Genomic DNA, 26,394 nt, shown 5'->3' on the forward strand with positions numbered 1-26,394 from the left:
ATACATCTAGGACTATAAGCTAGTTAGTTAATTTAAAATTTTTGGAGAATTAAAAAATGCACAAGCTTGGCCTCCAGGTGGCAATAATACTTCATATTCAGGAATGCATAGTATAGAGTTTATTGTGCTAACCAACTTGGTAGGCTGGTCACGAGCCTTGGGCAACAGCATTCATTCTATTCAGGGTGTGACCTAGGGGGAACAAGTGGGGGGTTGCATTAAACCACCATCATTATGCACCATTCTTTCATTTTTTTTTTCTTCACTTTCATTTCCCCCTTGCCATTCCCATTTGACTTTCCCTCCTTGGTTCACTTTCTTCACTTTCCACTCTCTGATGGAGAACTAGCACCTGGATGCTTGCTGAGTGCCAGGCACCATGTTAAGTGCTCTACATACATGATCTCACTTAACCCTGACACTGTTATGAAAGAGGAATTCTTAATTTACAGACATAGAAACCAAGGTTCAAAAGGTGGGCTAATATGCACTGGGTTGCAGAATGTGTAGGTGGTTGGCCTAGGATTGGAACCCACATCTGTCTGACTATAGTCCTGGCTCTTGCCACTCTACTGGCTGCTTCTCTGCTGGTGATGGCATCCAGGGGAAATGCTAAGCTTCCCTGGTGGAATCCAGGTTGGAACAATTGCTGATGCATGGGATGGTTTATGATAATTATTGTTTTCTAAAAAGTATGTCAAATAAAATACTCCTACTTTATCTCCATGTACACCAGAAGTTAGAGAAGAGCACTCCCACCTCAGGACCCTTCCTTCTCTGACATTCTTTCACTGCTGCTGCTGGGTCCTGAGGTGGGAGTGCTCCATCCTTTCTCATTGGGAATGAACAACCTAGAACAAAGCCTCTAGCCCCAGTCTCCCTGGCTGCTGGGTTCTTCCCAGTGACATGTAAATGAAGATGTTATGTGGCAGCTTCTGAAGTTTTCCTCGCACACATTTACACATTTTGCACTCTTTATCTTTATCCCTTCTTCTATTCTGCTATCTGGAAAGTAGAGTGCCATTTTGTCCAGGATTATGGTGGCCTACTTGGCATAGATGAGCAGCAGAACATCATGGGCCACCCACATGAATGTGCACATGGGACAGGCAAGAGTTGTGCCTTGTTTCACCCACTGTTAGTTTGGGGTTTTCGTCACTTGAGCTGAACCTAATTCTAAGTAATTCTTTATCCACATTATTTCATTCAATCTTCATAATAATAATGCAAAATAAGTACAGTTTTCTTGCATTTCTAGGTGAGAAAATGAAGGTTCTGAGAGGCCATGTAATGAACCCAGGCCTCCCTCACCCTCATGCCTGTGCTCTTCCCACTGTACCACACTGCCTCTTTGAGGATTGTTCATTTTTGATAAATCACGAGAGGGGCTGTCCAAGGTTATTCTCTGCGAGGCAGCTAGGAGGCCATACTGGACTGAATAGGAAGTGTTTGGTAGGAAATGAAGCTTTGGGTTAGTGACTTCCTCTGGGTGACATAGTGATAAGTTCCTCTGGGAAAGACCTCTGAAGGACACAGGGATGCTGGCTTAGCCCCCTGATCTAGCCTTGCTCACTTAACAGTTTGAAATATTATTTGGATAGAAGCTCAGGAGGTAATAAGCAACCCCCATCCCTGGGACTGCAGGCAGATGGGGCCCTGGCTTCCCGTGCTGGGTACCTGTGGGGGTGGGAGCCCCCCGGCACCCTCGGGGCACTCAGGTAGCATGGTGAGCTTCTCTCTGGTGCTGCACTGGCAGGAGGGTGAGGGGTTGGCTGGTGTCCATTTTTGCTTCTGGAACAGGTGGGTGATGTTCGGGGACACTGAGGGAGTCTTCCAGGGGGTTGAATTGCCACACGGGTACTCCCTCATGGAAAGCAAGAAGATATTCCACAATCAGTTTCAAAGGTTGATTTAAAAATCCCAGAAAGGAGAAATAGTGCCCAACCCTCTCCTTTTCAGCCTTTCCAACTCCTCTGAGCCATGCATTTTCTCTAGCTATTGAGAGATGGAACAAATTAAAGAGGAATTTTCCTTATTGAAGCTTTGAAAAAGACTAAATAAGAGAAGAAATTAAAATTACATTGAATCAGCTGGGCACGGTGGCACACGCCTGTAATCCCAGAGGCTAGGGAGGCTGAGACAGGAGGATTGCGAGTTCAAAGCCAGCCTCAGCAACGGTGAGACACTAAGTAACTCAGTGAGACCTTGTCTCTAAGTAAAATACAAAGTGGAGCTGGGGATGTGGCTCAGTGGTTGAGTGTCCCTAAGTTCAATCCCCAGTCCCCTCCTCCCACCCCCCCCAAAAAAAAATTACATTTAAACCTTTAGGATTTCAGGTGAGTTTCAACTCACCCCTACAACTCCCTTCTCTATACTTAAAACAATAATTGAGAGATGGCCATAGTAGTCATTAATGCCAATTAGGGTTCAGTTATACAACAGCATATGCTCCATCTCCCTCCTGCCCCTGCTCAGAGGCCTTTAAAATAAATTAAGGGGACTCATATATCAACTCAATATGGAATTTTTATATTGAGAAATACAGAGCTTTCCAATGTTGCAGGAGCTACCTGGGAGGTAGTGACTGCCCTTGCACACAAGTGCTAAAGGAGAGGCTAGGTAAGCACTGGTCGGAAACAGGGAAGTGGTCCACAAAATACGGAGCAGGACTGAGGGTGTCTCTCCCATCCCTGCCAACCCAGACCCTACTGCCAGGCTCCCAGGGGAGATATGGTGTCAGGACAAGGGGGCAAAGGAACTCACAGAAGCCACTCTTCCTTCAGGCAGCGGTTGCCAAAACCTGGCTTGTTCAGGAGGACGTCTGCCAGTACCTCAAGGTGCTTGCTGCCAGGCTCATCCATGCTAGACAGAGTGAGAGAGGCTTACCTGGCGGTCATGTGACTGTGACGGAGTGGACAAAACCAGCCCACATCCAATTCAAAGCATTTAGGTAATGGCTACTACATGCCAGGCATGTTCATAAAGCTCTGAATGCTGCCTAGGGATAGTTGTAGGTCTCCTGGGAATGGAATGGGCTGCATGAATACACCTAGAAGACCATCTACACCTCAAAAAGATGGCTCCTCTGCTCACTTTCCCCACTTTGCATTCTCTTTTCTTACTCTCTCTTTCTAGGCAATGGCAGTACATTAACTTTTCTTTTGAGGGAAACCCACGGACCCCTGCTGTATTGGTGGAGATCTCGGGGAAGTGAGGAAGTCAGAGCCCTTCCAGGCAGCATGTAGCCTAGGAGCTCCACACTATGGAGGATAATGGTGACCTCTGGGAACAAGTTTGTGTACCTGAAGAAGGTGTACTGCTGCCCATATATCCAGGGGTGGAGGGTCAAGGCAGGGTATTCACCAAAAGGAGGCACAATGATGGAAAGCACCAGAGCCAAGAACACAAAAGTGGCTGGGAGCACCATCTGTGGGAGAATGCACATGGACACACGCTGTGGTAGAGAGATATAAACACAGCCTCATGGTCAGATCCTGATGGAAGATGGGATTCTGGGGGAACAGGCAGGGTGTACAAAGACAGGATATGCAAAAGAAAACAGAATGTTCTTGTGGCCATCAAAGAATCTGAATATAGGCAATGCTCAACCAGAGGCTAAAGGTCAACTCAAAGAGCAAATTGCATGACTCTCCATTCTTTGAAGCAGAATTTCTTTTTCTGAATGAAAAACAGAAAAAAAAAAAAATAAGGAGAATGACCTGCACATACATAGTGTCACTGTAAAAAGGAGTGAAAACATGACTTTGCCTTTCTCTGTAATAAAGAAGAGCAATATTAGCATATTCACTGCTATTTTATTTTCTTTGATGAGGGAGGTTCAGTTCTCATAAAGAAGGCTTTTATGGCTCTGAATCAAAAGAAAGGTTTGGCAGGGAGAAAGTGAAGTAGGCAGGATGTAAAGAGGGTGCTGCGGGCTGTGTTTGTACCCATGGATCTGTTGGGTCCCGGGCAGAGTGAAAGAGCACAGCCGAAGAAGCCCTTGGGAATACCTGGGCCAGGAAGTCCTTTCGGCTGCGAGTGGCATGGTGGAACCGCTTGATCAGCAGCGCCTGCACGTGCTGGAGGACTAGCCGCAGACCAGTGTTGAGCACCGTGCCCCTGTCTTGTGGCTCCAGGGGAGGCTGTACTGGGGAGCAGGTGCTGGAGCTCTGGGCAGCCTGCTGGGCCTTCTCACTAGGAACCAAACAGGGATGTCGCATGCTGGCATGTTCCCTTTTTGTCTGAGTGCCATCTGTTTGGGAGATCAAATGATTAATTTGGAAAGCCAGACAAGATCTGGACCTCATGTGCCATTTTTCTTGCAACATTGATTTCCCCTTCATTCTAGAGCAGCAACAAAATACCAGACCAGGCAGATTAAAAATATCTTTAAAAATCCATTTTACAGTGTAGATTCTGAACAGGTAAAATCACCTGAAGTTGCTTGAAAATTCTCTTTTATCATTAAAGAGAAGAAAATATCTCTGAATGTACTGACATAGAGATCTAAAACAACTTAGTACAAAAAAATAAGGTGCAGAATGATCTGTGTAATAAGTTCATGTTTATATTAGAAAGTTCATAACATCTTAAGTACATGCACACATAACTACTGTCTAAAAGAATGCATACCATGTCAACAGAGGTACCACTGGTACCACTGGATCAGATGGGGGTGCGTGAGGAGGAGAATTTCAGTCTTTTGGGTATTTAAAATTTTAAACATGAAAATACATTCACTTATTACTTAAGGGAATATATTTTAAGTGTACTTAAAAATTAAATTAAATTACAGTCAACTTCGTTCTTTCTGAATTCTTAGAGGGCACTGAGAAGTGGTAGAGAGACCATTGAAGTAGGAGTTAGCAGATCTGGGGGTGATCCTGATTCTTACAAGATGCATACATTTGGTGAAGTGACTCAATCTGTGTGAATCTATTTTCTCATTTGTGAAATGAAAATGAGAACATGTCACAAAATAGCTTTGAAAATTAAATGATAACACATGTAACTGTGCTTTATAAACCATGCAAGTTGCCATTTACTTTATATCTATAGTTCATAGTGACTAACTGATGTTTGTTTGCAGAACATCTGCTGTGGACATGGAGAGTCTATAGGACCACTGTTTGGTCCCCAGCTACTTTCTTAACAGCCTCAAGTTCCCCAGGACAAGGGCAATTGTAGATAGTTGGATCAGCTCAGTCATCCATTCGCCTAACATTCATGGGGGACCTATGAAGCACCAGGCCTGGGATGTGACAGCCCTAGTGACAAGAAGCCCCAGCCCTTACACGTAGAGAGGTGGGGAAGTTCTGTAGGTTCACTGACCTCCAGGCATCAGAGTCTCAGGTCTGCATCCTCCTCTTCCTGTCCTGAGCTCAGATTTGATCTCTGCAGGGGCGGGATCCCTGTTGCTTCTCCCCTTTGCTGCCTGACTCATCTCAGTCCTCTGATGGCCCCAACCAGACTGGAGCCTACTATCCCCCATGCCTGCCCCACCCCCACCCCCCACCAGAGCTGAAGGGCTCTGGACCTGTTCAGCATCTCTGGTTTCTGTTGCTCTCCAGTAGTCTCTGGCTCTGAGCTACTCTTTCAGAAATGGCACTGACCTTTTGGTGTTTTGGGTTACTTCAGACTTTGGGGACAAGATCAGAAAATGTCATTTTCTAAAACTGAGCTAATCTAAAACAAATGTACTTAGCCATCTGAAAAGTGTGTGTGTAAGGGAGCAGCTAGTGAGAATAGAGAACTGAGGATTCTAGCTTTGAGAGTAAGACCTAGAAGCCTGTGTGGCTCTAGGAAGGTCATCCAATCTCTGTGAGCTCAGCTTCCCTGCCCTACCTGCCTCATGTGATTGTGATGATAATCAAATAACACAGTGGATGTTAGGTGCTTGTCAAGTATAAAGAGTGACTTGAGTCTGAGGTAAGAGGTGACTTGTAGATGCTGACATGAGAATGTCGCTATCTTGATTAGAGATCACATGTGGTGCTAAGACTTAACATGCATTATCTCATTTAATTCTCTCTACTACTCTAAAGGGTAGGTGCTAGTATTATCCCCATTTTGCAGATGGGGAAACTTAGGTACAAAGAGGCTAAGAACTTACCCAAAACTACTCAGTTAGCAAATTATGGAGCTCAGGTTTGATGTTTGGCCTGTTTCACTCTTAATCTCTATGCTTGACTGTCTCTTTGAAATATCCTAGTCTTTACTGACCAAACAGTTTTCAAATAGAATAATTATTAAAGAGGAGTATTCTGTGTAGATAAAGGGCCCTAACTTCTTAACTCAGCATGACTTTTAACAAAAGTTAGCATATTTGCATTCTGATCTTGGTTAATGTAAGTATTTGTTTTGGGGTAGAGTGTATCAATTTCTGTATCCACAAGGCTCAAAGAAAACCTGGTGAGCTGCTCTTCTCCTCCCCATAGGACAGCCCCTCTCCACACACTGTGTCATGATGACCATCTCTTTGGGCCACGATATATGGCCTGGTATGTGTGGTCATAGTTCTAGGCAAAACTAGGATCACATAGAAGTAAGTTGAAAACCATATTATCATACAAACTGGTACCAGAACCCCTACTAGGAGGAAATACTCTATGTGGGAAAACACCATGATGTGCCACTCTGGGTAGGAGGAGATAAGCAGTGACACAGGTAGTTTCAGGAGCCCAAGGCAGCAAAGGAGAATTGCTGCCCATCTTTGCTTGTGAACAGGAGAGGGGGCCTAGCAAGAGAGCTCTAAAAGCCCAGGTGGATGCTTCTTGTTCTATCACAGGTGGCTTGTGTTGGGGCAGACAAGTCACTTCCCCTGAACTTCCATTTCTCCATCTTTCTCGTCTGCAGTGGAGCCTACTCCACCCACAATGCCTCTTGTGATCTAGGGGTTTGGTTAAAAATCATGAAAGGATTCCAGCCTTACACATGTGGAAGGGTATCCCAGAATTCACAGGAATTCTGGTCCCCACATTTTCAAAGTCCATATGCCACCAACTGAGGGTTTGTAGTGATTTTGTCTTTATCTCTCAGGAACCAGAGGAATCTAGCTGGCATCTGGGTTGTATTAACAGTCACCATTATCTCAAAGGACTTTGTTAGCTGTCACTCATGCAACAAGAATGGATCAGAGACCTGGTGGATGAGAGATGAGACTGGCCACATGGCAGAACAAGAGGCTGAGGATGTAGGATAAGTTTGGAGAGAAATTTACCAATCTGACCTCCATGAGAACCCCGATTCATCTGGAATGTTCCTACCCAGGCCTAATTCAGTCTCTCATTCCTTTTGTTATCCCAAGGCACCAAGAATACAAAATGCCTGTTATTTGGGGGTCAAACACTATAGAGGAGAATTTGTGTGTGTGGCTGTTTTGTGACTTTTCCTTTAGATTTTCAAGACAGAGTCTGGGTGTGGGGAGGAGAGTGGCAAGCCACATACCCCAATACCATACCAGCAAACAGAGGTCCTGAATCAGAATCTTCTGTGACCTTCAGAAAAATCTGTCAAGAAATAAAAGAGAGAATTTGGTAGGCATTCCTACTCTCAGAAAAATCTAACCAGGGTCCATTTTGTCAGGTATTGCTTCATAATGGGAAAAAAATGCAATATGGTCTTGATTCAAGAACATAATCTCCTATAAATGCAAAAATGCAAGCATACAGTGAGCACAACTATGTAAAATATGTATGCATGGGACAGAAGCAGGAGGAAGTAAGCCAAAAATGAGGATAATTGCCATGCTTGGGTGGGGAATTATGCCTTTTTGCTTCTATAAAACTTCACTATAGTGTTAGACTTTCACAGAGAACTACCTATTCTGATACCTGACAGAAGCCAGCTGGAATATCTGTGTTACCTCTTCCAGGGGAGTGTCAGAAATGCCGAAACTGCTGAGCCCCAGGTCGGCCAGCGTCTCCTCCAGCTCCCTGAAAAGGCTGGCGTATGCTCTCTGCTTGAAATTCTTATTTGGAAGTAGGAAGATGAGTTCCTGACCAATGCATTCCACCAGCTTTGCCTCTGGAACATGGTGGCAAACCACATCCATCAGCTCGTTCACATCCCCTAGCACAAGAAAAAAGATTGAGGCCAACTCTATTCTCCAGAACCCAGAAGACTGTGAGATTGTGAGGTATTCCATTTTCTTCCACCTCCTATTTGAGGAAGGGGCATTTGGTGACTCAGTAGTGACTCTTTCAGAGGACTGACACTCATCCAGTCTGTTTTGAGCTAGTTGGCCTGCAGTGACCTCTGAGAGGAGAAAAGAGCTGGAAGTGAGCATGCTCCCCACTGACTAGCCATGCAGCCTCTGGGAGGTCATGCAATGTCCCTGTGCCAGTTCCTCCTTTGTTCTATCAAATGTTCTGTCACCTCAAGCTGTGTTATATTGGAGAGGTCCTATCCTAATTTTATCATCTGTGAAAAGGGAGAAATAACAGTATCCACTTTGTTGTGAGGACTGGGTGAGATAATACATATAAAAGTACTTGGCGTGACATCCCCACCACCACTCCACCAGGTGACTGTTAGCTGCTATAGCGATCAGGACATCATCTCAGGGAAGAAAGCTCTTTGCTCATTCCATTTCACTGAAAATGTAAGAGTTAAGTCAGAGTTGCTTCCATTTTCCTGGTAGGACACAAGCTAGCTATAGGGGACTTATCCAAGATGCATGCCTAGAACAGGTGACCAAGATGAGTGAGAAGCCCCCTTCCTAAATTACACCCCCCTGCCTGACCTAACTCCTTGGAGGGCTGCATCATTTCCCTTGGGACTGCACAGGCCTCTTCAAACAAAACAAAACTTAACACCCAGCTCTCAGGAATTTCAGGAAGCTGAGAAGCCACGGAGAGAGGCTGGGGTGGAGTGGGATGTGCAATGTGTAGCAGGGACTGTGGGAAAATGTCATTGAGAATTTACTTGATGTCTTTGTACAGTTGGAATTGATTTTTTTGCACAAACATATGTTACTTTAAAATTAAAAACTAAATTTAAGTAACTTCAAAGCATGCACCTTAAGAGACAGTTCCCCAGAACACTGATAGGCAGGTCAAAGGAAAAGGGATTCTGGCAACTCAGAACGTGACTCTTTAGAAAGCAGTTCTCTTAGAGATTCAGGGTCACCAGGGGATTCTTTTCTTTTTTTGTTTTAAAGAGACCTGTTTGGAGGACTTTCATGGCTTTCAATCAAAATGTTTCTGTCTAGCTAGATTGAAAGCTTTATTTTATGTCAAACTTGCAAATCGGACTTGGTCATCTTTGGTTGTTGGGTCATTTCAGACAGAGGCTGGGTAGTTCTTTACATAAGGAAGGAGCTCTGCCCTTCCTTATGTAAATGGCTCTGTGGGGTCATGCTCATTGTTCTCTTAGGAAGGAAATGGAACCTGAAGTCACTGGATTCCCAGGAACCATGTCTTAATATGTGCCAGCCTTTCAGAGGGAGCCCTACCAGCTAGCAGTGCTCTCAGCTCTGGCAGGGAGGTCCATGAGGGGGTATGTGTATGGCAGGGGAGCCATCCAAGGAACTACCTGGGGATTAAAAGTATCTTCCCTCCCTTATTTAGGGCACAACTTCTTACAGCACTTCCTACCATTCACAGAATCCCTATTCTAGTCAAAGAAAGCCTTTACTGGGAAATAAAATAACAATTAAATACATCATCCTAGCCAGACAGGCCCTAGTTTCCAACTTGGATTTTTGGTGGTCCACAGTAACTAAAAATATTAGTATTAATTAAAATAAAATCAAATTTTTGACCAGGATTCTGAGGAGGAAGCTTCAGAAAGCTGGAATACCCTCAGCAAGGCAGGTGAGGCATGAGGAACAGCGAAGTCACCCTGAACAGATGTTTTCTGTTCATCCCAGGCTCTGTCAGTGCAGAGGGTGAGGAGTAAATACTAGCAATGGAACTCTGGGTATTTCCCCTCAAGTTATAAACATAGTATATAAGTATTGTCTGGCTTTCTTGTCTCATCAGATTTCACTTAGTAAATTCTGCAGGTTTAGAAAAAAAATTATGCTAACTAGGAAACTTCATTATCCTGGGATAGTACATTGAATTTAATTTTGCTTCTACTAAGGATTTTAGGGTATGTGATATTTCATTTGCAGAGACTTCCCAAGGAAGGCATGGGAGGTGAGCATCAGTGAAGAATGGAAACAGTGTCCTAAGTTCTCTGGATCCTGGAGCTCAGATCCTAGGAGGTGAGGGATTGTGTATACAGTGATGGCCTCCACTGAATCTCTGGGGGTGAGGGAGAGTCCCTGAGAGCTTCAATGCACCCTCATTAAGGGGAGAATCTCTGGAAAATTGGGAAGCTAAGGGGAGAGTTAGAGTATAACAGGAGTGTGGGGCATCATGCAGACCATCCACACAGGCCATCTCTTAGTGAAAGTTCACTGTAAGAGCTGTGCATCAGTGTGGTTCCACCAGAGGGCACTAGGTGCACCTTTACAAGAGGATCTCTCCAAACAGGAAGGAATATTCCCTGGAGCCAGGGTAGGAGGACCCCAGGAATGGAGGTTGCATATGGGAAAGGGCACAGAGTGAACACATGGAATTCCTCATTAAAGGGAGAGAGTGGTGCATGCCTTTTAAATGCCATGGAGAATGGAGGAAAGAGGAGAAAGAAGCTAAAAATAAAAAGATAAGCAATTGCATGACCTTGCCCCCATGCCCCCTCCCAGCCCTCCAGAAGCACGAATGCTCTCTTTGTTCCCATTCTAGTACAACATGACAGGACACCCCCAGCAACACCAGGTGATGATCACTAGACTAAAATGGAAATACACAGCCTTCCCCAGCCCTTACCATCCAAGACTTGCTCTGGAGTTATCTCATCAATGCGGGTTGGACACCTGACAGAGAAATCCTTAGATGCACAGCTGCAGGTGCCCTACAATGGATGGACAAGAATGACTGACAAGGTACACATCACTTCAACAATAGCATCTCTCTGATGCCAAGAGCTGTCACCACCTGCTTGGTTTGTTTCTCACCACCAATTGTGTTTTTTCCTGCACTGTTTAACCTACTAATTCATTGGAGCATTTTGAGGGTATAGCCACTTTATTTTACCTTGGAGAGTGTGTGAGTCAGGGAGAAGCAGAACCTCAAAGGATCTCTTTGGCTTATCATTAATCAAGTGACAGCTGTAGGTTCTGCTCACATTCTGTTCCTCCCTCCCCATGGACATTCACTGGTCTGTGGAAATCTACCCAAGACAGGAAACCCACAGCAGCCAGACACTTTAACCACAGGCATAAATAATCCTACAATATAATGCTTGTGACAATTTGAATGTGAGCAATATTTGTTCTCAAGAGCACATTCATGATAAATTATCTCATATATCTCCACTACATCCCTAAGAAGCAGAAGCAGAGATCATTAGTTGCATTTTCCATGTGGGAAAAATAACAGCAAAGAAGTAATTTGCCCATGATACAGTCTGTACACTTCTCAGCCCAGATCTGGATCAAGGTCTCCTGACATGCTGAGTGGTCTCTGCAGATTAGCATTTTTTGCTCCATCATTTTAGTTATTTATTTATTTTTGGTATCAGGGATTGAACCCAGGAGTGCTCAAGCACTGAGTCACATCCCCAGTCCTTTTTTATGTTTTCATTTTTAGACAGAGTCATGCTAAGTTGCTCAGGGTCTCATCAAGTTCCTGAGGCTAGCTTTGAATTTGCAATCCTCCTGCCTCAGCCTTCTGGGCTACTGGGATTACAGGCATGTGGCACCATGCCCAGCTTGCTTCATCAATTTTAGGTTACAGTTCCCAATGAGAGTTTCCTTAGCTTTCATTTATTACTGGAATTCAGGCTTAATTAGGAAATGTGAATTTTGGGGATTAAAAAAGGAATTTTCAGGGCTGGGGTTGTGGCTAAGGGTAGAGCACTTGCCTTGCAAGTATGAGGCACTGGGTTTGATCCTCAGCACCACATAAAAATAAATAAATAAAATAAAGGTATTGTGTTTATATACAACTAAAAAAATGTTTTTTAAAAAGGAAGCTTTAAACATCTACTATTTGTGGGAGGTGTGGGGCAGTCCCAGGGATTGAACCACAAGCCTTATACGTATTTGTCAAGTACTGTATCACTGAGCTACATCCCCAGCTCACAACTCTTCAAGCAGTTCAACTTTGCAGGATAAGATGCTTTCATGGTGCATCTAACCACCTATCCACAGGTTGGGATATTGGTGTAAAATCATTTCAGGTTTTTTAAAACTAGTTGTTTCATTTTGGGAGACACATCTCTGTAGGAGGGTTCAGGACGTATTTATCAAAATCTCCTGCAAATGGTCTCAGAAACAAAGAAGCTGGTTCTGACAGCTAGGGCTCCAGTGGGTAGAAATGTCTGGAGTGGCTGCCCCCCGCCCTGTGTTCCCTCTCACCCAGGATGGGCTCCTTCCCAGGAAGACATGTACCTCACAGCCACTTCTTTGGCTCTGGATGTTTTTCATCTTGCGAACCAAGGTCAAGTAGAAGCCCTTGCCAAAGCAATTCTTCAGGAAGAGTGGCGTGCCCGAGCAGTAGAGTCTTCCCTGGGAGATGATGGCAATACGGTCGCCAAGGAGGTCTGCCTCGTCCATGTGGTGAGTGGACATGATGATGGTTCTGCCTGCAGCGGGGTCAGGGCAGGGGAATCATCAGACAGTCCTTGGCCAGGGTGAAAATTGGGAGACAACAGATAAAAACAGGTGCTAATTCCTCCGGGACATTAGAATAATAATGAGAGCAACCACACACCATAAAGCATTGTCACATACATATCTCTTCATCAGATACAGGGCCTGATTCAAATAAATCATCAGGCATGGGACACATTCATTACTGTCAGTCAGCATATAAGTTCCATATGTACATTCTCTGGATCATTAAGCATTGCACTGATAATCTTTGTAAAGAACACACACAAACACACTTTTCCTAATTGGAGATGATGTCATTAAAATAAAATAGAATTGAGAATTTTAGAATGGCTTGGGGAAATACAATGCAAACAGAGGGTAGATCTCGAGTTCACACAGGGTTGAAACACACTGTCTCCCATCCCCAACTCGCCCTGTACAGAGCATCAAACCCAGGGCGCTTAATCCCTGAGCCACATCCCCAGAACATTTTTTGTATTTTATTGAGACAGGGTCTCCCTGAGTTCCTTAGGGCTTCACTAAGTTGTTGAGGCTGGCTTTGAACTCATGATCCTCCTGCCTCAACCTCCTGAGTCACTGGGATTATAGGTGTGTGCCACTGTGTCCAGCCACACTGTCATCTTAATGGGCACTCTGGGCCCTGCCTGCTGTCTCTTCTGAATCTGAGCCCTTTGGAAGGTGCCAGAACAGGGATGAACAGGTCCCATTCTGAGACATGTCCCTCCGCAGCACCCAACACATAGCACATTGCCTTCACACCTGGTCCCCAGTGGTCACCTGACAGCTAGGGAGCTTATTTTTGTTTGTACAAGTCTCCTTCAATAGATGGGAATTTCATTTAGAGCTGCACCCAATGTTCCAGACAGAAGGACTAGAGGTTGAGATAGGTTTCTAGAATATTTTGGGAAGTAGGCTGCTACCAGTGACTCCATTTTTATTTATTAAAAATCTCAGGAAGTTTTAACTCATACTTCAATTCATAGATAAAGCCCACCTGAGTGTGGTTATGGCTGTTAGTATACTCAGCTGCAAAACACCAGGTAGGAGAGAGCAGGGTCCAAAGGGAAAGCTCCAGTGAGAGCACCAGGCACTGAGCAGTGAGTATTACCCGAGCGATACTTCAGGAGCAGGTCCCAGATGGAGCGTCTGGAGTAGGGGTCCACCCCAGAGGTGGGCTCATCCAGGATGACCACCTTGGCATCTCCCACAAAGGCAAGTGCAACGGACAGCTTCCTCTGCATGCCACCTGGAGGCCCGTGAGGATGGAGGGTTACAGGGAGGATAAAGAGAAAAAAAAAAAAAAAAAGAGAAAAAGCCCAGGAAGAGAAAAGGCCAGGGTTGGTGCCAGCACATGGAGACACCTTAAATCTGGCAGGGGTTTGATGCTGTCTCCTGAGAGGTCTAGAGAGAGTTCAGAACTCTACTGGAGTTGAGGGGAGGCCTTGTAAATGCAAAAAAGACCCTTACTGCTAAGAACCTGATCATTGGAAGACTTCTCTTCTCACACTTTAGTTCAAACATATAAACATCAGAACAAATAAATAAAGCCCAGGCTGACTGCAAGACAGAATTCCATGTGGCAAATGATCCAAGGGCAGCTACTCTCAGATTCTCAGAGTAGCTTCACCGAGTGTTTCAACTCTTAAGTGCTTTCCTGTTAAAAGCACCCCACCCCCACCCCCGCACCAATTCCTCCAGCTTCCCCAATCCTGGCCTCCTAGGTGCACTGAGAAGCAATGGATGTGCCATCCTTGGCCCTGTCACCTTCCAACACCAAGCACCTGAAAGTTCCTGTGCTTCTTCATTCCTCTTGTGGTGGAGGCCTGTATCTTCTAACATGGCTTCCATCCCCAGCTGGGCCTCCTCCCAGGACTTGCCTTTCAGCTGGGCATAGAAGAGGATGTGCTCAGCCACTGTGAGGCTACCAGGACAGAATAAGGAAAGCAATGTGCTCAGCAATTGACTTCTAGTAACTTATTTTTTATAGAAATAATTCAAGATGACCAAAAAAATGTAGCAATCAAGATGCTACAAGTTCATTAAGGTATTGTTCCTGATACAAATGGAAAACACACACCAGATCTGGCCCAAGTATCTATTAGAGAGCTTGGCTTAATAGTTCATCTTATAATGAAATATTATGTAAACATTGCAAGTTAATTTATAAAGGAAGATGTAATGACCTGAAAAGATATTTATATCTTAGGTTAAAAAAAGCAATCACATTTCTAAAAAAGTCAGGTTACAAAATTACATGCATAGTTTTTTTCTTCTTTATAATTTCAAAGAATGTATATATATCTATGCATGTGTAAGAGAATGTTTTGAAAAATTAACCATAGTTGTCTCTGCATGGTGAAATTACTGATAATTTTTATTTTCTTCTATTTGTTTAGCTATTTTTCTTACTTCTTCCCTCCGTTTCTTTCATATGACTATATCTAAATATATACTTTTTTATATGCTTTCACACGATATCTAACAATATATAGATTTTTAGATAAGAAATAAAATATATTTTAATTGAAAAAATAAAAAAAGAGTGTTCCAAATGTTCTGAAAGTCAATCCTTAATGCCCTGGTTTAGAAGAAGAAAAGGAACCAGGTTCTCCTCTCTTTGGTCCCCGATGGGAAATACTTCAGGGCTGAGCAGGGGGCCCAGCCACTGTCATAAAGAAAAGAGTGTCACTCTTCTGAGGGGGGAGACCTCAACTCTGAACACCAAAGGCACAGTCCCATGTTCAGAGGGACAATTCTCAGTGCAAGCCAGACAAGAACCTTGAACAAAGGGGACATCAGCTAAGAACATCACCACATGTACCCAGACCAGGCACCCTGGACGAGACTCTAGAGAACATATGTGCTGGGGTGGGGTGAGGATGGGAGATGGAGGCATCTCACCCCTGTTTTTCTTACTGGTGGAACAGGATGTTGTGCTGTGGACACATGCCGAGGCTCTGACGGATTGCATCCAGGCTTGTTTCAATGTCCTTTCCCGCAATGAGCACAGTCCCTGATGTCGCTGGCAATAGACCTGTCAAGATGGACCTGCAGAATGCAGGAGCAGGGGTGGAAGAGATGGTCCTTAGGAACTTGCATTGGGAGAGCAGCCCCCCACCAGTGTGAGGGGTCCTCAACATGGTGAGGACTCTCATGGTGACTCCTGCTTGTGTCTCTGAATCAAACTCAGGTTCATCATTAGCAGCAGGGCCCAAAGTTTCCCACACAGAGACTAGCACCAGTGTGTACATTAAGGCCCTAATGCAGAGGAACAGAGAACGAAGGCAAATGTGGCCCTCTGCTTCCCCTTATCCCCTGGGGCTCCCTGGCAAGCACTAGTGAACTTCGGGGATTCTCAGCCTCAGAACATTTACTTGCAGGCCTTGAGCTCCCCCACCTCCAATTCAGCCCTCAGTCCCTGGTGCCAGAGGAGCTCAACAAAAGGTTTTTGGTGCATGGTTTGCTGCTCTGTGTTCTGGGTGAGCAGTTGCTGATATCGACAAGCTAGGTGTCACCATTACAAGACCAGGAAGGCCTTAATGAGGTGAGAAACTGGCACATCTAGGCATTCACTGTACCAGTTGATCAACTGACTGAAGCCAGATCACCACCCAAAATACCATCATTGGATCCAAAACACAAAAAGTCTAATAGCAATGATGCATGTTTTTTTTGTAAAGTGGGAAATAATGGGCCCCATGTGCTGAGGTGGTATGTGCATTAGAGTTAATACATCTGATGCATTTAGCACAGCACCAGCATTAAGAAAAACTCAAAAATATCATTACCATTGTTACTAAACACTGTTTCAACCCCAAGGGAAGCTGTATTTCTGCAGCTGATAAAATAATGTGTTTTCGTGGGAGAAGTTCTGGGGTTCCGCCTGAATGAAATGTCCAGCTCTCTGGCCATATTAATTAATAAGAAAAGAAATCAGATGATTTAGTGCCCCCATACCCAGCTCTGTTCTGATAAAATCTCAGGCTATCGGAATTTACACTTAGAAGCTGGAATCTCTTTCATTCAAAAGAGGAAAATAGAACCAAATGTAATGGCACCAGCCCCACATTCCATTCACACACCCTGTGTAGGGTGTACACTTGCTATTCTTTCCTAGGCCTCTGTAAGAAGCCAAGGATTTAAGACTGCATATCACATGGGCTGTTGTCCTGAGAGGTCTGCATAGGAAAGCTTGGTGGCCGTTTTCTCCTCAGCAGATGGCACTTGGGCCCCTTAGAGAAGTGTGAGGTCCATGCACAGTCCTGTGTCTTGCCTGGATTTGGCCTTCAGTTGCCAGGCTGCTACCTCAGGTCCATGTAGAGACTGTGTCCTTTGTACTTTCTCTAGAATTGGGACCAGCATTTATTGGGGGCCCCATGCTGATATTGAAACCTACCTAATAACTGGCAGGAAAAGGAATGATCCTTATAAATAAGTCTTGCTCTACAGACCCGGGGCAGGGGATGGCGAGGGCCATGACACTATCACTCTCATGGATGATAATGATGCTGGAGAGACTGGGGAGGGGGGAGAGGACTCAAGGCTCTAGAAGCAAGAGGTGGTTTGTGGCAGGAGGGCCTGGCTCATGTCACCATGTAACCATTATACTCAGTGGCTTCAGGAAAGTCCCCTAAACTCTTAGAATGTCCAGTTCCCTGGCACACAAAACAAGCACTAAACTAACTCCGTTTCCCTCTTGTTGCTTCTTAGGAAGATCAAATTAAAACCAAAATGTGAGTGAGCTCTAACTATTGAAATATCCTTTACAAATTCTCAGGGCCAGAAATATAAAGTGAATTTTGTCAGTAAAACTCAGTGAGAAAGAGTAGATTTCAGCTAACGGGGAAAAAAAAAAAAGCCAAAAACTGGCAGGGTGGTGTGGCCTCTGCCAGAAAACTCACAAGGTGGTGGTTTTCCCTGCTCCATTGTGACCTAGGAAGGCGGTGATCTGGTTCTCATAGAAGGTGATGTTTAGACGGTCCACTGCTGGTCGGGTTCCAGGCTCAAAGATCTTTACGAGATTCTTCACACATACCCCAGGAACCAGCCCTGGAAGCTCACGTTCAAAGAAGGAGTCTTGAGGAAAACAAACAAACATGATATAAACCCAGTGCCTTAACATACACGCTCCTCACGGTTCTTTCTTCAGACCACTGTCTTCTGCCTATAATTTCCCTGCCCTATCCCAACCCCGTCCTTGCTTCAGCTATGACCTTTGTAAGGAAAAGCAGAATAACAATGAGATAATAGTACTGAACATTTATTTAGCACTCGTTCTGTGCCAGGCACTGTTTCAAGTGCTTTCCATGAATTACTTCCTTTCACACTTATAACAGCCAGCCCCTCCTGTTAGATATTACTAGGCTCATTTCTATAAGGCTCATTTCTATAAGGCTCATTTCTATAGGTGAGGAAACCCAACAGACATCAAAGTGTCCTATCACGGTCACAGGGCTCACAAGTGGCAGAGCTGGGATTTGAATCCAGAGCCCATGTTCATCCTATAGCACCCACTGTCCATGCATATAATTAGCCCTAAGCTCTGTCTTCAGTCCCAGACCCTTGTTTCCAGTGGTCTGTGGGATTCCTCATGGATTTCTGGTAGCAGCTCAGACTCCTCATATTCTTCCCCAGACAATGGTTTCCTTCAGACTTCCATGTCCATTCCTGGAGGCACCATTATCCGAGACAACCTTGGCTTGAGTTTTTGAGTCCACTTTGACCACAGCTGACTTCTTGCTCCTTGGAACTCCAGGATGGGCCACTCTTCCTCAGCACTGTCCCTCAAGCCTTGTCCTCCTTTCTATCCTCTCCGATGTAGACTTATCATGCTTTGCCCTTGTCCCTACCCTCAGCCTCATTCTTCTTGGTTGGTGCGGGGTGTTTAACTCTATATAGCACACTTCACTGGTTGTCTGAATATTGTAGGTCTAGGCATTTGCTCCCTGCAAAATTAAAAAAAACAACAACAAACCCTTGCTTCTTCTCTCTGTGCCTCCTGGCCTGGCCCGTAGGTGAGTTGGAACCAGTCTCCAGTCTCCCCAGCCCCCAGTCTCAGCCTTGTCATATACTCTGGGATGAGGGTCTTCCAGAGGCACTGTTGCCTGCAAAACAGCTCTGTGGGGGGAGTTGCTGGTTTCTGACTTTAGCTTTGTGGAGGCTGGATCTTCTCTAGCAATGTCAGGCCAAGTCAGAGGCTGTGTTCCTGTTTAAGCTCTAACATCCCCAGAGAAATGCTCATGCTTAGGGTTGAAAATCCTTGGGAGAAACACAGAATTGATTCAGAGGGAAGATAGAGCAGCCAGAGCCAGGGACACAGACTAATGAACCTGGCCCTTTAGTCCAGAAAAGATTAGGTAACTTCCACTGACAGGAAAGGCTTTTGATTGTTTGAATGAATGGGCTTCTAGATTTGTAAATCATGAAGTGCAGTCAGCTCTGCTAGACTCTTTCCCCTTCACACAGAAGCATTTATTTTTGTCTTTCTTTATTGCTCATGTCTGCTTAAAGTCCCAGTGACCTAAGTCATTGTTCTTGCTAAATCTTCAGAAGTCAGCATATTCATACAACTCACTTGAGATCTGCCTAACAAGGGCACAAACACACTACAAACTTGGGATTTGCTTTCTCCAGGAAATATGCATTAATGTCTGGGCTGAACAATTTATTCCCCACACGTGCACCTGGACATGAAGTTCAATAGTGGTCAACAGAGGCAGTTGGTTTCCTGGGCTTCATTTCACCCATCCTGAGCCGTTTTTCTCTGGCTTTTACAGGGGTAAAAGCCTTTCACTTGCTTCTGCTCTTTATTAGGGTTTTACCATTCTTTCCTCCTGGGTGGTCTGGATCCTCCATTTCCTCTGTTAGGGGTTCAGTCTTTTCCAGGGCCCTCTCTTCTCTGGTTGAACACCCTGCACCAACCAGAAGCCAGTGTTACTCTCCCAGTGAGAGCTGAGAATCAGCAGGGACAGGAAAGGAGGGGAGATGTAGGGGGAGCAAGTGAGTTTTCCACCACAACAGGAAAACAGTCCCCTTAGAAGGCTGAGCCAGTGCCCCTGTGAGACCAGCCCCTGTAGGCCCCCTGGTCTGTCCTACTGAAGAGCTCCAGCCTCAGCCTGCAATCTCTGCCAAGCCCAGGGGCATTTTGGAATTGGAGTTTCAGAATTAGAGTTTCACCTCATCCTCTTGCTTTTTCTTTTTCAGTGGTTCTGAGGATGGAACCTGGGGCCTCAAAGCATGCTAGGCAAGTGCTCTACTGCTACCCTGCCTCCCTCATCCTTTTAGTGTGCCTGGGAGGGCCTACAATGCCAGCAATGGATTCAAAAACAAAAACCAAATCCAAGATTGAATTTGGAATGGGTTAAATTTCTTTAGCCCACCACTGGTTGTTTTCATTATAATCCAATTGATATCATGATGAACCTCTGGTAAAAGTCCATTCAAGGTGACAAGATGGGCGGCCAGCTTAAATTGAGAAACATCTTCTCTGAGAAATCCACCATAAGGGAATTCTAGTGTCTTAGGGTTAATGGCAGGTGGAGTCTGGTGGGGGTATAAACCTGGACAAATTGTGACATGTGGTATACACAACACACACACACACACACACACACACACACACACACACACACACACTTTTTCGGTGCCCAACATAGGGCATTTGTAAATTTGGCATTTGTTCTCAAAGGGCATCAGGAAATCCTGGAAGGGAAGACAAGCAGAAAAGCTGGGCAACTTGAGAGGAAGCAGGAGAAGAGAAAGCCACTGCTGCCAGACCTCAGGACCCTGGCCTCAAGTGCAGATGGATGACGGTTTTCTAAATGCAGCAGCCACCAGGGCCCTGGAACAACCCCTCTGTAGATTTGGAGGGGCAGGCAGGTGTGGGAGACCATCCTTGCACGTGACTGGGTCACACTCCCTGGCTAGGTGCTGAGGCACTCAGTTGCAGAAATGTGGCAGAGTTTTCCCCACCCTTCTTGGGTGGGGGTCTTGTGCATGGGTGTGTCTTGCTATAGCCCCATGGGTGAAGCTATGCTCACCTGTTCCTTTGTAATATAACCCCTTGCTATTTATGATAGAATCTTCCATGGAAGTGCCTTATGTGTGTCCCCTTCTCTTGCTGTGCCCTTGGGTGTGGCCTACCCAGGTGTCAGTCAACCTGCTGACAGTGGACATCATGAAGATAGACTCAGCCCCCTGAAACCTGACCCCTTGCTTCATTTAAATAGCTTCTCCTCAATAAAAGGGGTCAACACATGCTCTCGCTTTCTCTCTTCCTGTGGACCCTTAAGGTCAGAGGAGCCGTCACAGCAACCCCAAACAAAAAGGTATTTGTGTCTCTTGTGTGGTTATTTTGCGCAGCCCAGTCAGCCCAGTTTTACTGGAGTGACCCCTGAGCCTTTTAGTCTCAAGAACAGAAACCTGGCAATTGGTGCCCAACGTGGGGCGTGGGGAGGTCTGTGTCCTTAAGCTAATTGTTTTTCTTCAACAGAAAACCCATCATTTATGTTTTGTACGTACATTTATCAGGTACTCTGCCTTTTAGAACAGATATTTAAGATAAATGTTTTTGCTCTAAATTTGCTTTTAAGTAAAAATACAATATTCAAGTAGTTTATAATTCTCAAAGTTATTGTACAAACTCATAAAATGATAAACAAATATAATTCTGTCTACAAAATATCTAAGGATTTTAACTTAAATATTTTCTTATCAAAGTACAATAATTTATTTATAGATTCTAAGGTTTTCAAAAATTGTTTCAAAGTATAACCAGAAAAAATTCTAAAATAAAAAGATGCTTCAACAAAAAGAAAACACACATTGGATCCTAAAAAGAAGAAAAAAATAATCTTTGGATAAAACAAGGTCTTTATATTCTAGATTTTAATGATAAAAGTATTTTCCTAAATAAGAAGATTTTTATATTATTATCTGAACAGATGATGTAAAAAGTTAGAACAATTAAAAAAGAGATTTATATATATCAGACTGACTATAAATTTTTAACTGATTAATTCAAGGATATTTCAGGCTATTTTCCTAATTTAACTATACTGATATGAGCTAAGATTTTGTCCATATTTTGACATGATAAAACTTATTAAAATGTTAAGTTTATTTCTTTAAAAAAAGGTCTTTATTGCCTAATAATTCTTGCTGTTTAAGACAAAGGTTAATTTTGGTAAATAAATTCACATCATTGATTAAACACTAAATATATTAAACTGCTAACTTAGATCCCAATTTTGACAACTGTTCTTTAAGATTATACTTAATTGATTCTAAGACACAAAGACACTGTTGATTTTTACATATTTTGTTTGTTAGATAATTACAAAATTTAAAAAAACATTTTATTAAGACTCAATGTCTTCAAAAGTCATATTTTAATTTTGACCAATAAAGGTTACAAACTTTAAAAATTCATTAATATTATATAAGTTCTCTGACTGAACCTATTATCTATAAAAATACAGTAATATTTATGTACTACTCCCTACCTAAAATGTAACTACTCCCTACCCTAAAAAATAACCTTAATCATATTTTTTAAAGGCAATTAAGAGATATCTATTTAAAGGATAATATTCTAAAACATACAGATATTTTAAAACCTTCTCTCAAAAAGGGATTGGGGGTTCTTTCTAAATTGTTAGGAAGGATCAACTAGCCTATATTGGGAAATTATAATAATAAGTAAAAGATAAATCTATTCTTCTCATTTAAATACTTGTACTATTTATTATATATAACTTAAACTAAGGATACTATGACTTATGCCAAGCCTTTACTCAATTTTATTAAATAAACAAAAGGGGGAATACAGGACCCCAGAGACGCACACTAGATTTTAAAAATACTTTAAAGTTTTTTCTTAAATGGTAATATTGAGAGTCTTAATGTTACCTAACACGACTCAGTGAATTATATCAGATATCAAAGGAAAGTTTAAACCAGTCATCATGATAATGACTGAGAAACCTGGCTCAGAAAGGTAAATTTCCAGCTGTAGAGTTTATAACCATGCAGCTTCACGAGCTTGTCAGGTAAGTAAAAATTATGAAAAGACTTGTATGGACCCATTTCCCAGGTCCACCTTTAATGTGTCTTGCAGTGTGGACTGGAAAGTCCACCCATAAAACTAGATTAATTGTCCTGACTGTAATGGTCAGTTATACCTATATATTGATTCTGTGGTAAACAGACTGACTGGAAGTGTCTTTTGAGAAAAAGACAGTGTTGAAATAAAGGATTGTTCCACATCCACATGGATGGTGGCTATGGACCAGATGTAAGTAACACCAACTAAGGGCCTATGAGGGATCATGCCCTGAGTCTTAGCACTGCTCTCCTCTTCATCTATCTGTGTTTTTTTGCTTTGTCACAATATTATTGTTTGTCTGTCTATGGCCTTTCTCCTTCCTTCCTGAACACAGCCTCACCATACCAGTGCTGTGAGCTGAGGCCTCCATGGAGAAGAAACCTGAGTTTGTAGATCCTAAGGTAAATTTTGGTATGGAGACCACGGGGGCATTATCTATCAAGGAGACAGAGAGCCCTCTCGAGAACAATGCCTTACATACTCCACATCACCCTGTTTGGCCCTGAAGAATGGCTGGTTAGTCAATGACAGGTAAGATTCCTCAAGGGAGGGACAACCTAAGACCGGCACAGTTGCAGAGTGGCCATCAGGAGAAAACTTGGGGGCCAACAGAGGTGAGGCACAGAATCCCCCCCCACCACTGGTGCAAAGGCCTAAGTCTTCACCCCTCTGAGAGAGGTCTCCTGCCCCCATTACTGCTTTGCTCCCCACATCCAGAGACCTAGTCAAAAGTGACTGCCTGCTCATCACAGCAGAAAACAACTGCAGCTACGGAAATGGGACATGTCTGGATGCTTTTCTCTTTCTTGGTTCCCATTTTTTTTCTATGCTTTTTCCTTTTCCTTTCTTCTCTCATCAGGGTTCTCCTTTAGCAATACACTTAATAAACGGGAGGAAATGTTGGAATAGCCTTCAGTTGTAACTAGCAGCTATGAACAGCTTGGAATGCTTGAGGAATCCACATTCTTCAGGCCTGACAAAAATACCTGTAGGATGGGGTGCTCTGCTCTAGCGAGCCGTCAATGAAACCACGTGCTCAGCACTTGTGGTATGGGGCCAAACTACCCTGACTCAGTAAGCCTCTTTCTTCCCTTAGGGACAAAGACTCTTCCAGATTGCTTTACACCATGACAGCAATATTTAGAGTTTCCTCACAGTGTGGTTACATTAGACAGAAGACGATTGGCTTATGGATATTATCTTGCTTATGTATGATTGTCAGGCATGCCCCACTTGAACCCTATAACAGTTGTGTGCATTCCAAAAAGAAACTGAACATTCCAAAAAGATACTGGACATCGACTTGAGGTTTGTCACCAGCCAGTTATCACCAGCTCCTGTGACTGAAGTAGCCAAAGTAGCCAAACAATAAATTGACCACACCAGTGAGAGAAACGTATGCTAGACAGCAGATAAAAACCCAAGCCAGCCAATTATGCTGCACTTTAGTGACTAAGGCTACATTTATCTATATGGACAATTGTTGGGAAGATTATTAAAATAGATTTTTCCAAACATATTTATATTACTGACAGACCTAATTAACTCCTTAAATGTGAGAGTTAAGAGAAAAAATGATAAATAACCTGTAGCCTATAAGAATACAACTTATTGTTTCATTAGTTATTGTCAGCTAATATTTCAGAACTATAATATACTGAAGTTAATATTCAGGCTTTAAAACAGGTGTATGTCAATTAACCAGACCTAGGCAAACTGCTGGTCTCATAATCCCTGAAATGACTACTTTAAATATTATTCCTTGTTTATTCAATTGCAGCCTTTGTGGCTATGTCTTAAGACTTACAATGTATGGATTTTCTTAATGTTTGACTTAAATTACTTCCAAAATCCTTCATGGTCAGATAAGTGCTGATGGAAGGATGAGAACTAAGTAATTATGTTCTAGAATACAATGTAATAAATAATGTGAGTGAGCCCTTTGCTCTATGGTTTATGGAGAGACAAATAAATAATGTGAGTGAGCCCTTTGCTCTGTGGTTTATGGAGAGGCCTAAATGCCATGGCAATGAAGATGTCTGTTACTATGGCCAAACACAATGCATCCCAATAAAATTGGAAAAAGATTAAAAATCTTCTGATGAGTGTTTGGTGAAGTAACAATAATCCAGATTATTGTGTTGATTGTGTTATGAAGATGATATATTTTCTACTAATTATGTTATGAAGATGATATGTTTTTTACTAATTCCTTTTGTTTTTCAACAGCAGATCATGATGACCTTGGACCAAGAGTCAAGTGGCAGGGGCCTGGTGGTCAGGGATGTGCTCCCTTCAGTACTTGTAGCCCTGCTTCCTGAAGGATTTTTCAATCTATTCCCTGCAACTCCCATGGCCACTTTACTAGATGGCAGACTGCACTAATGGGTAATAAAATAGCAAGGGGAAACATCCTTCTGAATAGTTGAGCCACTGGAGTGGGGTCCTTGCCAGGAGAACTATTCAAGCTCCAGATTTTTTCCCCAGTGACCAGTGGGGATTTGTGCAAGATACGGACGTATCCTGGGCTCCATTTCTTCAGTTGTGAAAGGAAGGGATAAGGTGGAGAAACTTAGTTATTTTCTGGTTTTAGACAGTGTTAGAGATCTAACTCAGTCTAGTCCATGAGACAACTAAAAAATATTTGACTTCTGTCAGCAAAAATGTATGTGATTCACTTTTGAGGAAGCATATTTGTCTTCAGGTATTTTTTCTTGAGAGGCAGAGTATCTCTTGGGATTGGAGAAAGAGAGGGGAATAAAGTCAAGTCCTGATATTCACGGACACTAAATATATTCCAGAAACTTCCTGTGTTGAAAATTCCCCCTTATTATGGATTATAACTTTATTGTAGTAGAAATGTAAAGGTTAATAGATAGACAAGATGCATAAAACAATATAATGGGAAAATACTGGGCTGTCAAAATTTGGACCATTGGAAAGAAAGAAAGAAACAAAGAACACCAAAAAACTTACCAGGCCTTTTAATGTTCCTAGACAATTCCCTAGAGATAGCAAATATTGATCTTAGTACTTCAAGGATAACCCTGGTCTAGGCCCAATAAAGTGAAGGGCAGGTAGGTGAGCAACAAACACATTGGAAAGTATTTCCTTTGCTTCCAGAAACTCCCCAAATCTAGGGAAACTGTAGCACATAGCTGTAGAATTTCTCAGCCTTCTCAGAAACTCCAAAAGAGGCTGTGCTTTTCTCTACTTCTAGAACTTTCTCCAGGCTTCTGTTTTGTTCAGGATTAAAGTTAAATTTTATCTCAGGTCCATCATGGGCAAATGCCCTTTTAGCCTTCTTCCACAACTGTAAGAAAGATCAACACTAGGAGAGCCTGGAAGTGTTTGCCTTGGAGATGGACAGCTCTGCCTCTGCCTTTGATGAGTTCTCAATTTGGAAGAATGAATTAATTTATATTTTGGAAATGTGGAGAGGAATCAGAAAGCAGAAAGGAGGCAGCAAAGGACAAATGTAGAGGTCCCTCCATGATTCCCTAGATTTCTGCTTTAAGCTGAGAAGTTGGAAAAGTTATTTGAACCCTGAAGTGGTATGGCCTTTGTATAATAGGGCATTTAATCCACTGGAATGAACTTGTTTGCTAATTCTCAGTCACTG

At 43.3% G+C, this 26,394-nt stretch overlaps 1 protein-coding gene across 1 annotated transcript in view; it reads right to left on the reverse strand.

The window, feature by feature from the left end:
* The window catches only part of LOC113192857 (retinal-specific phospholipid-transporting ATPase ABCA4), a 127,407-nt gene that overhangs the window by 36,643 nt on the left and 64,370 nt on the right, over positions 1-26,394 (reverse strand). The window contains exons 18-30 of the mRNA XM_077791555.1: positions 19,489-19,578; positions 17,569-17,743; positions 15,584-15,715; positions 14,449-14,588; positions 13,776-13,913; positions 12,443-12,636; positions 10,818-10,902; positions 7,865-8,070; positions 7,460-7,508; positions 4,011-4,252; positions 3,303-3,427; positions 2,764-2,862; positions 1,678-1,864 (exon numbers count right to left, since the gene is read on the reverse strand). Of these exons, the coding sequence (XP_077647681.1) occupies positions 1,678-1,864; positions 2,764-2,862; positions 3,303-3,427; positions 4,011-4,252; positions 7,460-7,508; positions 7,865-8,070; positions 10,818-10,902; positions 12,443-12,636; positions 13,776-13,913; positions 14,449-14,588; positions 15,584-15,715; positions 17,569-17,743; positions 19,489-19,578 (1,862 nt within the window). The remainder of the gene's footprint in view (positions 1-1,677; positions 1,865-2,763; positions 2,863-3,302; positions 3,428-4,010; positions 4,253-7,459; positions 7,509-7,864; positions 8,071-10,817; positions 10,903-12,442; positions 12,637-13,775; positions 13,914-14,448; positions 14,589-15,583; positions 15,716-17,568; positions 17,744-19,488; positions 19,579-26,394) is intronic.

Source organism: Urocitellus parryii, chromosome 11 (genome assembly GCF_045843805.1).
Source record: "Urocitellus parryii isolate mUroPar1 chromosome 11, mUroPar1.hap1, whole genome shotgun sequence".
Lineage (NCBI taxonomy): Eukaryota > Metazoa > Chordata > Mammalia > Rodentia > Sciuridae > Urocitellus > Urocitellus parryii.